Source organism: Schistocerca americana, chromosome 2, assembly GCF_021461395.2.
Source record: "Schistocerca americana isolate TAMUIC-IGC-003095 chromosome 2, iqSchAmer2.1, whole genome shotgun sequence".
Lineage (NCBI taxonomy): Eukaryota > Metazoa > Arthropoda > Insecta > Orthoptera > Acrididae > Schistocerca > Schistocerca americana.
In genome coordinates, this window is record NC_060120.1 from 10,437,361 (window position 1) to 10,454,240 (window position 16,880).

A 16,880-nucleotide genomic window follows, 5' to 3' on the forward strand; every position below is an offset into this window, starting at 1 on the left:
AAGGACATCACACACATCCATGCCCAAAGCAGGATTCGAACCTGTGACCGCAGTGGGTCGCGCGGTTCCAGACTGTAGCGCCTAGAACCGCTCGGCCATCTCGGCCGGCTGTTGTAAACATTATGTTCTAAAATCGTATTTGGTAATTATAAATAGGAAATTTGCAAAATGATTACTGTTTGCAGGAATGGTGTGGAATTGTGCCATTCTGTGTGACGAGAGAGCTAGTCCACATGTTTTCTATTGTTACCACAAGAATAAAATGAGGCAAATCAAATTTCACAATAAGACAAGCAGGATGCTGGCTTTCTTCCTGTACTAGTAATTTCCTTCAATTCAGTCGGAAAAGGGTGTGATTACATGAGTACTCATACACCGAACAATGCCTAGTGAATCAATTTCTCTTATTAAATTTCTTGGTGTTGAATTCCCTGTTTCTTTCTTCAATTTATTGTGCCGCAGATGCATTTTTTTCCTTAATGTACTACTGGTGTTATTGTTATCAGAGCAATATTCCACACGGTCCTGTTTTTAAAAGCCAGTTTATTGGAGGTGGCATGCCTTTGTTTTCCTCGTGACCTTCAATCTTTACTTACTCAGATACGTGGGGGACCTACACTTTGAACTCCAAACCACAGTGCAGCTTGGTATTTTTACATTAACAAATCACTGCCAGAGGAGCAAAAAGTGATAAGTGTCAGATAAAATCCAAGATATGACAAGATTGAACCATAATCTAGCACTTAGCCATACGGGAAAGAATTAAAATACTAGAATTCATGCTGAAATAAAAAGAAAGTAAGTAACCTGCAAGGATGGTTGTAGAAAGGATAGTTGCTGTAAATAAGAGAAGGAAGCCAGAAGGCTGTTATCTTCAAATAACTTAGATTTTAAAGAAACATGATAGTTGTTCTTTTTTAATGCAGTTTACAATCTCTCTCTCTCTCTCTCTCTCTCTCTCTCCCTCTCTCCCCCTCTCTCCCCCTCTCCCTCTTCCCCCCCCTCTCCCTCTTCCCCCCCCTCTCCCTACCTCCTCCTCTCCCCCTCTCCCACCCTCCCCCTCTCCGCTCCCCTCCCTTTCCCCCTCCTCTCTCTAATCCCTTTCACTGAAGAAGGAACTTCCCACATTTTTTTTTTCTGCTCTGATTTGATTACTGCTATATGTACAATGTTTTATTGCACTGTTAAGAAAAGAAATAATCTTAGCTTAGTCATAGTGGAAATTCAAAAACACGAAGAACCATTGAGCTCAGCACAATATAGTGGCAGTCGTACCATGGGCCAATGGGGTGATGAACACATGCTGAAAAACTCATCACTGAGAAGTTACTGCAGGGCATGAAGATTTCTAAATCTCTTTCACTCATTTGTGTGATAGATATTAGTCATTGTGCAATAACTTGTCCAGGTATCCTCAATGATGAACTTGTCCCCTGTCCACACCCCACCCAAACTGCCAACAAGTTGGCAGGTAAAATGCAAAGCATCAATAAACGTGCTAGTGACCAAACTGTTACTTGTGTGCTCCTCTGCTCTCGTGAACAGTAGTGTTCTTTTTAATTCTCTCCCCTTCTTCGAGCATTGGAGTGTTCTGCATTTGTCAGCTGCTTCTGTGAACTAATGTTGTTGTATTAGTGTTGTTCTAGTAACAGTATTATATGTCTCAAGATAAGATTTGCCATAAAAAAGTAATCTGAGAACATGTTTGCTGTCTTTAAAGATATCATGGGTTGTAAGTCTCAAGAAAAGGCTGTGAATTTGTACTTTGAACTAGAGTGCAATAGTGGTGAACTAATTTAAGTTTTCAGTAGTGAAAGATAAGGAGAAAGAAAAGAAGGCAAATGAGAAAGATAAAGTGTCGCCAAGTCAGTCTCTCCTGGAAACAATGAGCAATCCGTTTTTTAGCCTCAAAGAAGCATTGTTATTCACTGAGAATATGTTGTCTCTTTGAAGATGCCTTTACGAGCTTGGCTTCAGGAAAAGAAAGTTCCAATTTTGGAAGTTTATCATCGAGAGAAGTGAGATAATGGCTTGTAGATGCTGTTATCTTCATGCAGTGAGGAACATTTCCTTTGAGGACATCGTGTGGCTTGACAAGACATGTTAATTTATGTCACATGTTGATAAAAGGCATGTGGATTGCACAGCCGAAGGAACAGCAAAAACACTGATACGAGAGGGTGGCAGGTTGGTGAAATGGCGATGGTGAAAGGATGTGCTGTAATCAGGCTTCCTTCGTATCTTGCTCATTTCAGTTCTATTGAACTTGTATGCGTCCAGATGAAAAGTTATGCAGCAAGAAACAATAAAAAGTTTACTCTCATTGATGTGGAAATGGTGATGAAAGAAGCTATTATGAAAATTACCCCACATGACTGGTCTCAGTGTTCAAACCAGTCCAAGAATGTTGTTGAAGCACCACTGATCTGTGAAGGGCAAGTCAAAGAGATAGTGATTTCTGTCAGCTTCAACACTAGTTGTGTGTCCAGGAAAGAGGACAGTGATGATCCTACCCTTGAAGTGCTCCATATTCATGAATATTTATAAAACATTCATTGACATAAGTGCCCTGCTCGGTATTGGTGTTTGTTTATTACTTAACAGTTCTTCACTGGCCTGTTAAAGACCACATACAGAAAGTTGGTGTATCATCTTTGGCTTGTGGTGACAACAGTCCTTCCTTCCACTTACTCTGCACGGACTGACAAAAGCTGCAAATTATTTTAATCACCCGTACTAAGATGTATCAACTGCCCACCTACATCTGCACTCTTATTTGACAGTAGTGCGTAGCTAAAATTGCATTGTGCGTAAACTTGTGTCGTGCACCCCTAGAAACTGCATTCTAGCCACTGTATTTGATGGCAAGGAGTAGAGGAGGGAGTAGCGTGGCAGCTTTCTCATAATTTGTACATTGAAGCAACACTTATGGCTGTATTTTCCGATAGCTCTGGTCAGGTGTACTGGCAGATGGCTGTTACTGCACTGTTGCCAGACAGAGAGTTACAAGTTCCTCTGTTACTCATAATAGTTTCTGAACTTATAAAAATCAATTACATTTTTGCTGTGAAATATTGGTTTAAGCTATGTCAGTCATATCATTTGTTATGTAAGCAATGTATGTTTACATTATTTCAATTTCAAAACATTTTAAAAGCCTTGTCATTTAATTCCTTGTTTGCAGTCTACTATGTACAAAATTATTGTAGACAACATTAGGTATTATATGTTTATATGAAGTGGAAATGTACATAAATCAGTGACAAAAAAGCATATCATGGTAAAAAGTAGAACTACTGGAATTTCAGTCAAATTAGCACACCAACGAAAATGCATAATTAGTGTATATACCATATTCTAAATGCACTGACGTTAGCTATAAGGAAACTGAAATGTAGACCTGCAATTAAACCAAATTGCTATACAGATGATTGCTGTAAGTAATACCTACTTTGTTTTCCAAATTGTTGTACAGTCACGGAGCATATCAGTTCCCTATCGAATCCAATCTGCTGTAAATGTTTTGGTTGTGAATGATTTTATAACTGGACCTAAACTGAGAAAAAAATGTAAAATGTCTGAGTATCCCATCACAGTTTTCTTCACTTGTGTCATCCTCCTCATTGCATTTTCCTTATTCATCTTCTTTGCTGTTCCCACATCTGTGGTTGTTGAGTCATCATTGCAGTTGATATTATAGGCTCGTTTCAATGTCTCAGGTGGCTTCTTTTTCAAAATCTTCTTTCTGTAGATTTTCTGCATGCTGAACACATTTCTGCCATTGTTCGATTGTAACATTTTCCAAGGCCTCATGAAGTAAGCACTCAGGATCTGCGATTTTAAATGTATGCTTTTTTGCAGCTCATTCTTTTTGTGACTTGGACCAAATGAGCTCAATTTGGTTGTAATGGCATTTGTAAGGCAATAAGCGTACTACTTGGTGCCCCCTTTCACGTGTCGGTAGATCTTGCTTGTAGATAGGTCTCATCTCACATAACGTCTCAGCTCTTGTCTCTGTAGTTGAGAAGGCAATATTTTTCACATATAGCTAAGTGGCTGTGTCAACCTTCTGTGTTTTGATTGCAGGAGCTCGGTTCCTGACTACCAAATGTCCATATGGATGGTGGAACTGTCCTCCAATAAATTCAAAAAACTAGTCTTCAACCAATTCTTAAACTTAGCCATGTTCATTTCAGAATGACAATCTTCTGATTTGTTTGTTTTGCTGTATCTGTAAACTAATTTACTTTCTTTATGAGAACCAGTATTCGCAGAGCCCACATGCACAACAATTATCCTTGCTCCTTGCACAATAGGTACCTTAAGGCCCCCACTTTGGTTTGAATTCTGCCACATTTAATTTGAGAAAGTTTTTGAGCAACCCAAGTTTCATACAAATGGAATAGAGGTCTCATGTCCCCTGAAGTATGCATCAAATTTATTGCCTGCAAAAATTTAATTTTGGAGGCCACAATGTCATTGCGTACAAGTAAAACTTGTCTGTTGTCTTTCTGATGCTTGTGTTTAAATACTATATCATTTAATATGCTTCTCACAGATCTAGCAGATCCAATAAAAGTCATTCCCTATACACATTTCTGCATAGGTCTTGTGAAATATATTTCTTCCAGGAATGCAGTAAACTGAGCTTAAGCTACTCTGTATGAGGAAAGAATTTAGAACCCTTATTGCTGCTGTTATAGTTCTGTAATTCTTGCTTCAAGATAACTTGTAGGAACCTTTTAGTGATATAATTGAACCTGTTTAAAAGATTGTATAATATAAACATCATCATCGTTTGAGTCCGAACAATATTTGTTTGTCTGGAAGAGAATAAAAACTTTTTAGCGAAGTACTATGCCTGGTATGAGGTTTTGTAGACTTCAGACAACATGTCATTGACCGGTTCCCTGCAGTTAAGTAATAATGGAGATTTTTTATACAAGCAGTTAGTCGGTCATAGATATGTTTCCTTCTAGCATTTTATAGGTTGCTGGTTTTTGCCAGTTTACATTAGTTGTTAGCATTTTCCAATGAAACTGCTACAAATGACTGGTACTGGCATATTTTAAAGAGGGCAGAGCACTTAAGTGTTTGAATTTAGAAACATGAAGGTGAATGGTATCAGTGTTTTTTTGTCCAGGAACAAAATTGAGCCCTGGAGAGAATTTTATGTTGTACTTTGTTATAATTTAATTACTTATTTAAGTGAATATCAATTTCATAAGTGTAGGAAAAGATAGATTGCTACTTATAATGCAGAAGACGTGTCAAGATGAAGGCAGGCGCGATTAAAAGACTCTCACATGAAGAAACTCACATATAGCATTCGTCCGCAGCCTTCATCAGTAAAGAGAGTCACACACACAAGAAAGCAAAGAACACCTCACACACAGATGACCGCCAACTCCAGCATCTTGGGCCGGCTTGAGTTGTCGATCATGTGTGCATGAGGTGTGCTTGCTTAACTTGCTTGTGTGTGTGTGTGTCTTTAGTGACGAAGGCTGTAGCCGAATGCTATATGCGAGTTTCTTTTAGTCGTGCCTGTCTGCAACTTGACGTGTCATCCTTAACAGTAAGTAGTACTCTCTTTCCTATATTGTTGATATTCCTACCTGGAGTTTCCATTGTTCAATTTCATAAGTGTCTGGTAAATTATTTCGAAAACTTTCCTAAATCATATGCTGAAGTTCAGTTGCTGTACTGAATTAAACTATGAAAGGAATAATCTTAAAGATGATCTTTATTCAGGCAGAGAATAGTAAAGAGTGAGCACATAGTTTCTATGGGAATCTTATGAAATAAGAGGTCACACCACATTCAGGGAATCAGACCTGTCCCTGAATATTAGGTCAGGGTCCTAAACATCTATAGAGCAATGTGGTTCTAAAATGCCATCTGTCCTACATTTCAACAGTCTAATTGGTGCCATTAAATATTGCATAGGGAACCTGAATTGTATCTGTAATCCAGAAAGACGGCACCAGTCGACTGTGTGGTGTTCTCAGTGTGCCTCCACCTTGAATGATGCACTGAGCAAGGAGTTGGATTGTCATCACATCTTTCTTTTAAAGGCAGCTCATTGAGTGAAAACATCTTTTCATGTTATGTTACAACTACATAATTTCTCACTAAGCAATAATAACAATAATAATATTACTCCAGTGTTAGACACGACATAGCAAACTAGAATGAGTAAGGAAGGCAAAAACTTAATGGGTGATTTTTAAAGCTGCTTGTGTATATTGGGCAAGTGGAGTATTTAGAAAAAAAGAAGTGTGTTTCTCAAAAACATTCATTTGTATAATAATATACTGGTACATTCAGCATGAATCTTATTACATTCTAAATTGAGTGAATGAGTCATCATAAACGAAACAGTTTTTGTATCATGATTGAGCTGTTACATTTTCAATAAATTTTATTTTAGGAAAGATACCAATCATTGGAGTTGGAGGCATTTTCACTGGCCAAGATGCGTATGACAAAATATGTGCTGGTGCTTCCGCTGTGCAGCTGTACACTTCTTTCATTTTCTATGGTCCACCTCGTATTACACGAATTAAAAAAGAACTTGATGAGTTACTCAGGTATGTATTATCAATTTTATATTAACTGTAGTTCCCATATGAGTTAGGTGTACTAATGAAACACCGAAAATGTTAAACTTTCAACACTGCCCCCTTCACTCCTGGTACTTGGCTGTGAACTGTGGTATAATGGGATCTTTTAAAATATCAGGTTGCAAAATACAGAAATGTGATAGAAATATGATTCTTGCTTCACTTGAAAGGGAAAAGTAATTACAGTAGATGAATATGGTTTATTTTAGAATATGCCATGCAAACAGATGCTATAATGAAAAAGAAGAAGAAAAAATTGTGAAAAAACAGTTATATATGCTCTCTCTGCTGAGTAGCACAGTTATTATTGTGTCTACATTTACAAAAATAGTTCTGGAAAGTCTAAAAGTAGCTACCCTTAAGCAAGAGTTGTTGTTGTTGTTGTTGTTGTGGTGGTGGTGGTGGTGGTGGTGGTGGTGGTGGTCTTTAGTCCTGAGACTGGTTTGATGCAGATCTCCATGCTACTCTATCCTTTGCAAGCTTCTTCATATCCCAGTACCTATTGCAGCCTGCATCCTTTTGAATCTGCTTAGTGTATTCATCTCTTGGTCTCCCCCTATGATTTTTACCCTCCACGCTGCCCTCCAATACTAAATTGGTGATCCCTTGATGCCTCAGAACATGTCCTACCAACCGATCCCGTCTTCTGGTCAAGTTGTGCCACAAACTTCTCTTCTCCCCAATCCTATTCAATACTTCCTCATTAGTTATTTGATCTACCCATCTAATCTTCAGCAATCTTCTGTAGCACCACATTTCAAAAGCTGCTATTCTCTTCTTGTCCAAACTATTTACCGTCCATGTTTCACTTCCATACATGGGTACACTCCATACAAATATTTTCAGAAATAACTTCCTGACACTTAAATCTATACTCGATGTTAACAAATTTCTCTTCTTCAGAAACGCTTTCCTTGCCATTGCCAGTCTACATTTTATATCCTCTCTACTTCGTCCATCATCAGTTATTTTGCTCCCCAAATAGCAAAACTCCTTTACTACTTTAAGTGTCTCATTTCCTAATCTAATACCCTCAGCATCACCCGACTTAACTCGACTACATTCCATTATCCTCGTTTTGCTTTTGTTGATGTTCATCTTATATCCTCCCTTCAAGACACCATCCATTCCGTTCAACTGCTCTTCCAAGTCCTTTGCTGTCTCTGACAGAATTACAATGTCATCGGCGAACCTCAAAGTTTTTATTTCTTCTCCATGGATTTTAATACCTACTCCAGATTTTTCTTTTGTTTCCTTTACTGCTTGCTCAATATAGAGATTGAATAACATCGGGGAGAGGCTACAGCCCTGTCTTACTCCCTTCCCAACCGCTGCTTCCCTTTAATGTCCCTAGACTCTTATAACTGCCATCTGGTTTCTGTACAAGTTGTAAATAGCCTTTCGCTCCCTGTATTTTACCCCTGCCACCTTTATAATTTGAAAGAGAGTATTCCAGGCAACATTGTCAAAAGCTTTCTCTAAGTCTACAAATGCTAGAAACGTAGGTTTGCCTTTCCTTAATCTTTCTTCTAAGATAAGTCGTAAGGTCAGTATTGCCTCACGTGTTCCAGTATTTCTTCGGAATCCAAACTGATCTTCCCCGAGGTCGGCTTCTACTAGTTTTTCCATTCGTCTGTAAAGAATTCGAGTTAGTACTTTGCATCTGTGGCTTATTAAACTGATTGTTCGGTAATTTTCACGTCTGTCAACACCTGCTTTCTTTGGGATTGGAATTATTATATTCTTCTTGAAGTCTGAGGGTATTTTGCCTGTTTCATACATGTTGCTCACCAGATGGTAGAGTTTTGTCAGGACTGGCTCTCCCAAGGCCGTCAGTAGTTCCAATGGAATGTTGTCTACTCCGGGGGCCTTGTTTCGACTCAGGTCCTTCAGTGCTCTGTCAAACTCTTCATGCGGTATTGTATCTCCCATTTCAACTTCATCTACATCCTCTTCCATTTCCATATTTCCATAATATTGTCCTCAAGTGCATCGCCCTTGTATAGACCCTCTATATACTCCTTCCACCTTTCTGCTTTCCCTTCTTTGCTTAGAACTGGGTTTCCATCTGAGCTCTTGATATTCATACAAGTGGCTCTCTTTTCTCCAAAGGTCTCTTTAATTTTCCTGTAGGCAGTATCTATCTTACCCCTAGTGAGATAAGCCTGTACATCCTTACATTTGTCCTCTAGCCATCCCTGCTTAGCCATTTTGCACTTCCTGTCGATCTCATTTTTGAGACGTTTGTATTCCTTTTTGCCTGCTTCATTTACTGCATTTTTATATTTTCTCCTTTCATCAATTAAATTCAATATTTCTTCTGTTACCCAAGGATTTCTACTAACCCTCTTCTTTTTACCTACTTGATCGTCTGTTGCCTTCACTACTTCATCCCTCAGAGCTACCCATTCTTCTTCTACTGTATTTCTTTCCCCCATTCCTTTCAATTGTTCCCTTATGCTCTCCCTGAAACTCTGTATAACCTCTGGTTCTTTCAGTTTATCCAGGTCCCATCTCCTTAAATTCCCACCTTTTTGCAGTTTCTTCAGTTTTAATCTACAGGTCATAACCAATAGATTGTGGTCAGAGTTCACATCTGCCCCTGGAAATGTCTTACAATTTAAAACCTGGTTCCTAAATGTCTTACCATTATATAATCTATCTGATACCTTTTAGTATCTCCAGGGTTCTTCCATGTATACAACCTTCTATCATGATTCTTAAACCAAGTGTTAGCTATGATTAAGTTGTGCTCTGTGCAAAATTCTATCAGGCGGCTTCCTCTTTCATTTCTTAGCCCCAATCCATATTCACCTACTACGTTTCTTTCTCTCCCTTTTCCTACACTCGAATTCCAGTCACCCATGACTATTAAGTTTTTGTCTCCCTTCACTATCTGAATAATTTCTTTTATTTCATCATACATTTCTTCAATTTCTTCGTCATCTGCAGAGCTAGTTGGCATATAAACTTGTACTACTGTAGTAGGTTTGGGCTTCGTATCTATCTTGGCCACAATAATGCGTTCACTATGCTGTTTGTAGTAGCTAACCCGCATTCCTACTTTCCTATTCATTATTAAACCTACTCCTGCATTACCCCTATTTGACTTTGTTTTTATAACCCCGTAGTCACCTGACCAGAAGTCTTCTTCCTCCTGCCACCGAACTTCACTAATTCCCACTATATCTAACTTTAACCTATCCATTTCCCTTTTTAAATTTTCTAACCTACCAGCCCGATTAAGGGATCTGACATTCCACGCTCCGATCCGTAGAACGCCAGTTTTCTTTCTCCTGATAACGACATCCTCTTGAGTAGTCCCCGCCCGGAGATCCGAATGGGGGACTATTTTACCTCCGGAATATTTTACCCAAGAGGACGCCATCATCATTTAATCATACAGTAAAGCTGCATGCCCTTGGGAAAAATTACGGCCGTAGTTTCCCCTTGCTTTCAGCCGTTCGCAGTACCAGCACAGCAAGGCCGTTTTGGTTATTGTTACAAGGCCAGATCAGTCAATCATCCAGACTGTTGCCCTTGCAACTACTGAAAAGTACTCCTCAGTAGCATCTGAAAATTATGAGTTTACTCCAACTTCTTCCAGGAATGCAGGCAGTGTGGCTGATCATCTAGTTCCGAGTAGTCTTGTTGTCTTTCCTTAGCAATACTCCCCTGAGCCAGGTACCACAAATTATGACTGATGCTCTGTACCATTGTCTGCATAGCAAAAAAATCCTTACATCAGTATTCGAAAGTCACAAATGTGAATGAAATAGTTAACACAGTACAAAAAGGCTGGAATTAACCACTCACTTTACACCCAACATAAGCACAGGCGTACCTGAATCATTGCTTGTACTCTGGAGAGTACAAATCCCACCCCCTACCCCATCAGTATTTTCAATTTCTAATCCAGGATCCCCATATAAAATATCTAAAATATCTCTTGTCAGTTTGCCAATAAGCGCTGTCCTCTGGTCAAAGAACAATGAACTGCCTCCATCTCGTGTGATGAAACAACTTCTGGGACATATCAAGTGACCTTCAGGTAGCCGATAGACACTCACCCATATGGGATACAGACACCGTCAACATCAGGGTGAGAGCACCCATAGGGCATACAGATGCTGAGCTCTAAGTGTTAAGTTTGTAATTATCTTCTTTGCTGTGTAGTGATAGTTGAGATACCAGTATCTCATAGTTGAGATACTAGTATGTCATAATTGAGATACCAATATGTCATCAAGTATAAAGTGAGCATTTTAAGTAGGGTACCTAAAGATGGAAAAAAAAGAGAGAATACAGCACAACATTTTATAGTGGAGGTTGAAACAATTCTCTTGCCAAAATTACATGAAAAACAACTCTTGCAGTTCTGTATCCAAGTTATGTACTCTTGTAGCATCACTAAATTGCTAATGTAGTCCATTTTTAAAGTTCAAGGAAAGAGAAATCATTTGCCAAAAAGTTCGATGAATAATAATATAAAGAAAGAGGTACTCATCTTTTTGTTTGTCCTTAATACAGTGCACATTGTTTTCCTTGGAGATGATGTCAAGCCTCAGGATTTTGTTGACAAAATGAAGAAACTTTTTCATCACATCACATGTTTTATTTCACATTTTAACTTGTCACAACAGTAAAAATACCTCATTCAGCTGATTAGCACTAAAGAGAGCTTTTTACCCGTCCCTTTAAGAGACAAGATTACTGAAAGACAATTTGACACTTATTCATTTGACATACATTATAACATAAGCTTCTAGTATGTTCTAGAAGCTGTATTGCCCAAATTTATTATTATAATGACATCCAGTTTTTGTGTTATTAACAATTTAGCATAAACTTATCTTTTTCATTCTTGCAAAAATCAAAGGAATAAAATAATGATGAAAGTTACTTTATAAAGTTGCAAAATAGAAATTTGGGGATTCCAAAATATGCCATTAGTAATGCAAAATAGAGATTTTGGGATTCCAAAGTATACCATTGGTAAAGGACAGAATATGCTTAGCTTTTACAAAATATTGAACTGTGTATGAAAGAATTAAGGATGTTTTTAGAACATCATAATGGTTTTCTGTTAAGTGAACAACAAATTTCCATATAACATTACTTAAATGAAACTTGGAAAAATACTTGAAACATATGGCATTTGCTATAACTAATGTAAAGTGAAATCTGTAGTATAATTAATTTGTATGAACAAAAACTTTTACATTGAAGGATACAACTAATGTTTCAATATGTTGCAGAATAATTTGGAAAAGTATAGAATTTTTGTAAATACTTTAGGATATTGCGTTAGTTCAGTAGACATGAATCCTGTACCTTATAGCCACTAGAATGAGCACTGCCCCCCCCCCCCCCCCCCCCCAAAAAAAAAAAAAAAGAGAGAGAGAGAGAGAGAGATGGAATAGTAGCTTTTTGTAAACTGACAGTGGCATCACCAACTGTATTTGACATGAGGATTGACATAGGCTTCTAGGTAATTTTGGTATGTTATAAGTTTTATTGTGGCAGAAGTTTCATTTAGCAATCTAGAGTTATCAGAGTGGCCAAAAGGAAAACTATTCACCAGCTTCAGATGTTACCTTTTCATTCTGATTTAGGGGTAATTTATTATAAAACTGATAATCACCGAAATGTTTCTAAAATAGAAGACAGTGCTGCAGTAATGATTTGGGAAAACCAAATCATTGTGGGAGAGAAGATAATAAGTATAATTTCTGATTATAGGAAATGTAGCTTTGCAGATTTCAGCCTGAGTCACTACTGTTTCCTTCCAGTTTTAAGAATTCTTATCTCTTCCTGCATAATGACTTGCACTGAACTGATGCCCCACCACTCCCTCCCCAAAATGTCTCCCTACACCCTCCAAAATCATCATCTACACATTAGTGTACATTTTTTGCAGTAGCGACTTTTTATAACATTGGGTAAATTCCTTCCAGTAAAAAGTAAATAAATTGATGTGGATATCCGCAACTGGGTAACATATTCATAAAATAAGACTCACTTTCATTTGCAGTGAGAATTTCTTATTACAATTGATGTAGATTCTTATTTTACAAAATAGTAAATGATTCTCATTATCAGAAAATTTCCCCCTTTCTATTCTATTGAATTAGTTTTTACAAGTTGTTTTACTAAGAACTGTATGAAGATCTGCTGTTCATTTTTCTCTTACAAGGGGAGGCCGCCAATTGTGAAATTCAGATTCGATTCATACTGCGCATAATAAAAGCTCATGACCAGAGGTGTAATGTGGCAAAGGACCAAGATGCACTTCTCAGCCGTTGTCGAGAAAATCGACAGTCAAAAGAAACCGCTGTGGTGAAATACTCTCTACGATTAAGAATGTTCTACAGCGTCGTGGCGCAGCGGTATGCGCTCGGGTTCGTAATCCGAAGGTCGCCGGATCGAATCTCGCGCCATGCAATTTTTTTTTATTATTAGTTTTTTGTAATTCAAATATATATTCAACATCTGTCCTTCAAGTGTAACGAGCGAGTAACGGGGTTTATATTTCATACCTGCCGCAGCAAATTTGTGTTCGTGAGGTCTCTATTCAAATACGAACGGACTTACGCTATACGCATTCGTTTCGGAACATCGTTTCTACATCTTCCGTTAACTATACGTGGTTAACATTATGAGGACAATTAATAACATTTATGAAATACAACTTTGTTTGCGGAAAACATAATGATGTTCGAAGTCGCCAGTTTTTCCACGACAAACGACTTTCAACAACTTATTATATGCATAATTGTTGCAACAGATTGCCGGGAATTATATATATATATATATATATATAGATGTGTGTGTGTGTGTGTGTGTGTATATATATATACACACATTTGAATTACAAAAAACAAATACTAAAGAAAAAAAGGTTGCATGGCGCGAGATTCGATCCGGCGACCTTCGGATTACGAACCCGAGCGCTTACCGATGCGCCACGACGCTGTAGAAAATTATTAATCGTAGAGAGTATTTCACCACAGCAGCTTCTTTTGACTGTCGATTTTCTCAACAAGGCTGAGAAGTGCATCCTGGTGCTTTGCCACATTACACCTCTGGTCATGAGCTTTTATTATGCGCAGTATGAATCGAATCTGAATTTCACAATTGGCGACCTCCCCTTGTTAGTTCACCCATTTGTTGCCCTGTGGAAAGTGTGAGAAATTAAAATGCACCAGTCCAGAACTTCAGTATATTATCTATTTTACCATTTCACAATCTTTTGCACTGATCTGAGTGAGCTCAGCAGCCTGTTTCTGCAGTTAACTGCTCTTTACCCAAGTGTTTTACCATTTCTTTTTTCTGTTTTGTATTTCTGGTGAAATGTCGACTATAGAAAGAATCATCTGTTATGTAAGACTTGTTAGTGTACACAGCTATGGAGTGTTACTTAAAGATTCTGTAGAGGATTCGTCGTGATTGTCAATATAAATATTCACTCTGACTGTGACTCACTGTAGCTACAATTTCTTCCTTAATGCACTGCTGTCAGTGTGTAAATTTTTAATATAATTGAAATGTTTGTCATCTCTGAAGTCAGTGCTGAAGAGTAAAACAAAAACCAAAGTGTAAAACATCAGCATGAAGCCACAGCAACAAAAGCCCATGAAAATCTCCACCTAATCAGTTTCAATTTTGTATAGCTCCTCAGAGAGAGGGTGTAAACAAGGTAGGCAGTAACATGTTTTCAGCCCACCAGGACTTCATGGGGAAAGGGGGCTGTATGTATAAACAAGGCATAGCAATTGAGTGTCATCCATGTTTCCCAAATACACACATTTGTAACCCTGGCAAAATCACTCCCGTGCACTTAAACAGATTGGGAAAAGTACAGTATTGTGTACTAACAAGACCATAGCACTCTAAGGATTAATTTTAGGTGAACTTGTACATTTCTTTAGCTATTTTAGTATTGAATGTTATAAATTTATGTGTGAGTCTCATTCATCACTCAGTTATTTAGAAGTATGCAATAACAAATAACCTAAGAGTCTGTTGTGTCTCAGATTCAGTTATTCAGTGAGTTCATACTGTTTGTTTTAGTAAAATGTTTCATTTATTTCATGTCTTTCTTTCCTGAATACTGATGTGATTTGATTGTAACTCATTCACTACTATGATTATTTATTATTATTTTTCAGAATAAATAATTACCAGTCAGTTGAGGAGGCTGTTGGGACAAAAGCATTAAAACTTACAGAAAAGAGATCATGGTGGCCACTGTGGTGAAGACTGTGTGGACACATTATTTACTACGTGCCATATGCAAGTGCAATTGATTGCCTGGCTTTTAAACCAGGAACAGTTGAAGTTTTTGAAATTTGTGTGTATCTATTTTTCAGCAGCTCTGTAAGGAGCTGTGAATGAAACTAAGTCACTAGTTGATAGTAGTCAAAATATTGTTTTACATTCATATGGAATTCACTGAACATGTATATATAGTGTCCTGACAGTAGGTAAATAATGCCATTTCCTTATCTTATGACATTACTTCACATAATACTAAACTCTGTATGCACCCAACACACACGATGTGCTGCAAATCAGATGAAACAAAAACTTCAGTATTTCAGCATGCAACTCTTTGTAGCATTCAAGTAGTCATGAGCAGCTGATTATCATACTATCAGTGTTGTGGGAACAAACTAAAAGAACATAAACTGTCACTAATTGGGACTGTAATATACTGTGGTACTTTTGATCCATAAATGGTGCACAATTTCATTCAGAAGATAGCTGACAGATCCAGCAGAATAATTTGCGGAACATCTAAATACACTTATATTCTCTTCTTCATTTGAACTTTCAAGTGCATTTTCCTTTTTGTGTAATACTCTCCATTCATATAACAAATGGCAAAAAAAAATAATATTGCTCAACCAAGTGACTGTTATATTAACAGCCTGGGATCAATTATATTGGTGAACCAGCAGAGAGGGAAGTGTAAAACTTCTGCAGAATGCACTGATTTGTGCTCCAGTTCTCCTCTTTATTTTACTTTGGTGATAAAAGGCTGAGAGACTGTGCTCTCCAGAATTATTTACTGGTAGTAACTAACTTCAAACTGCATTGGCTTGATACTAGTTCACCAGTAACTATGAAATGCTGGGCACAATTTTGATGAGAACAGTACTTCAGGACATTTGTATTAATCCAGGTGCAAAAATATTTACATTGTTACAGGTGTAACATTAACTTCCCTGTTTACAAAATCAAACAATTGTGATAGTTTATATCACAGCATTGGGGTGCTGTTAACTTCTAACACTTTGTTGTTATTACATTTTTCTTTTTTATTGTGTATGGTTCAAAGTGAAACCTTGTAAAGTAAAAAACCAAGTTTTAGCTTTAACATTAAGTATTGATTAAATCATGTTACTGCTTTCCTAGGTTGCATTTTGGTAATGCTCAGCTCCTCATGTGGAAGGAAGTTTAATGCAACCATTGTGTTTCTGTTTAGTAGCTGAATATGGTTGTGACATTACACAGTATATTGCTTGATGTTTGTGAAGAAAAGGGAAAGTCATATTTATATGCAGTTAGACACATACTAGAAACACATAGGCAGTCAATTCTGTAGAGTATTATTCTTAAACAACAGCTCTCTGGAAGTTTGCATTTATTGATAATTTTACAATGACTACACGAAAACTCAAAATGTCTTTTAAATCTGCTGTATTTCTCAATGGCATTTACTAATAATAAAACTTTCTTTAGCATTTTCAACATTGATTTAGTCCTTGCTAAAAGTATGAAATTACATTAATATGATTTGTTTCCAACATCATGATGAACCATTTCATATGAGTGGTTACTGTATGTGATGTTGGATCGGGAGAGAAATTTTTATTGCCTGGTTGCACATGACAAATGTACAATCATAAAAAAGGATCAGATCCCTAGATTAGGCATGGCTTATGGTTCCAGTACTGAGGACGGCTGCAACATTTATTGATCTAAATTAACATAGACTGCAGTCTGCCACCATTACACTCTAGCCATGAGTTTAGATTTTGTTATTGTGGTCTTCAGTCTGTAAACTGGTTTGATGCAGCTCTTCATGCCACTGTATCCTTTGCAAGTCTCTTCATCTCGAAATAACTGTTACAACCCTCATCCATTTGAACCTGAGTGCTGTACTTGTTTTGCGGTCCCCATCTGCAAATTTTGCTCCTCGCACTTCCCTCCAGTACTAGATCAACTATTCCTTGTGTCTTAGTATGCATT

The 16,880-nt window shown here is 37.5% G+C and overlaps 1 protein-coding gene across 2 annotated transcripts in view; it reads left to right on the forward strand.

The window, feature by feature from the left end:
- The window catches only part of LOC124594747 (dihydroorotate dehydrogenase (quinone), mitochondrial), a 51,900-nt gene extending 35,521 nt beyond the window's left edge, over positions 1–16,379 (forward strand). For both annotated transcript variants that reach the window (XM_047133127.1, XM_047133126.1), the window contains 2 exons: positions 6,431–6,590; positions 14,795–16,379. In XM_047133127.1, coding sequence (XP_046989083.1) covers positions 6,431–6,590; positions 14,795–14,882 — 248 coding nt within the window. In that variant the 3' untranslated portion in view covers positions 14,883–16,379. The remainder of the gene's footprint in view (positions 1–6,430; positions 6,591–14,794) is intronic.
- The last annotated feature ends 501 nt before the right edge of the window (positions 16,380–16,880 follow it).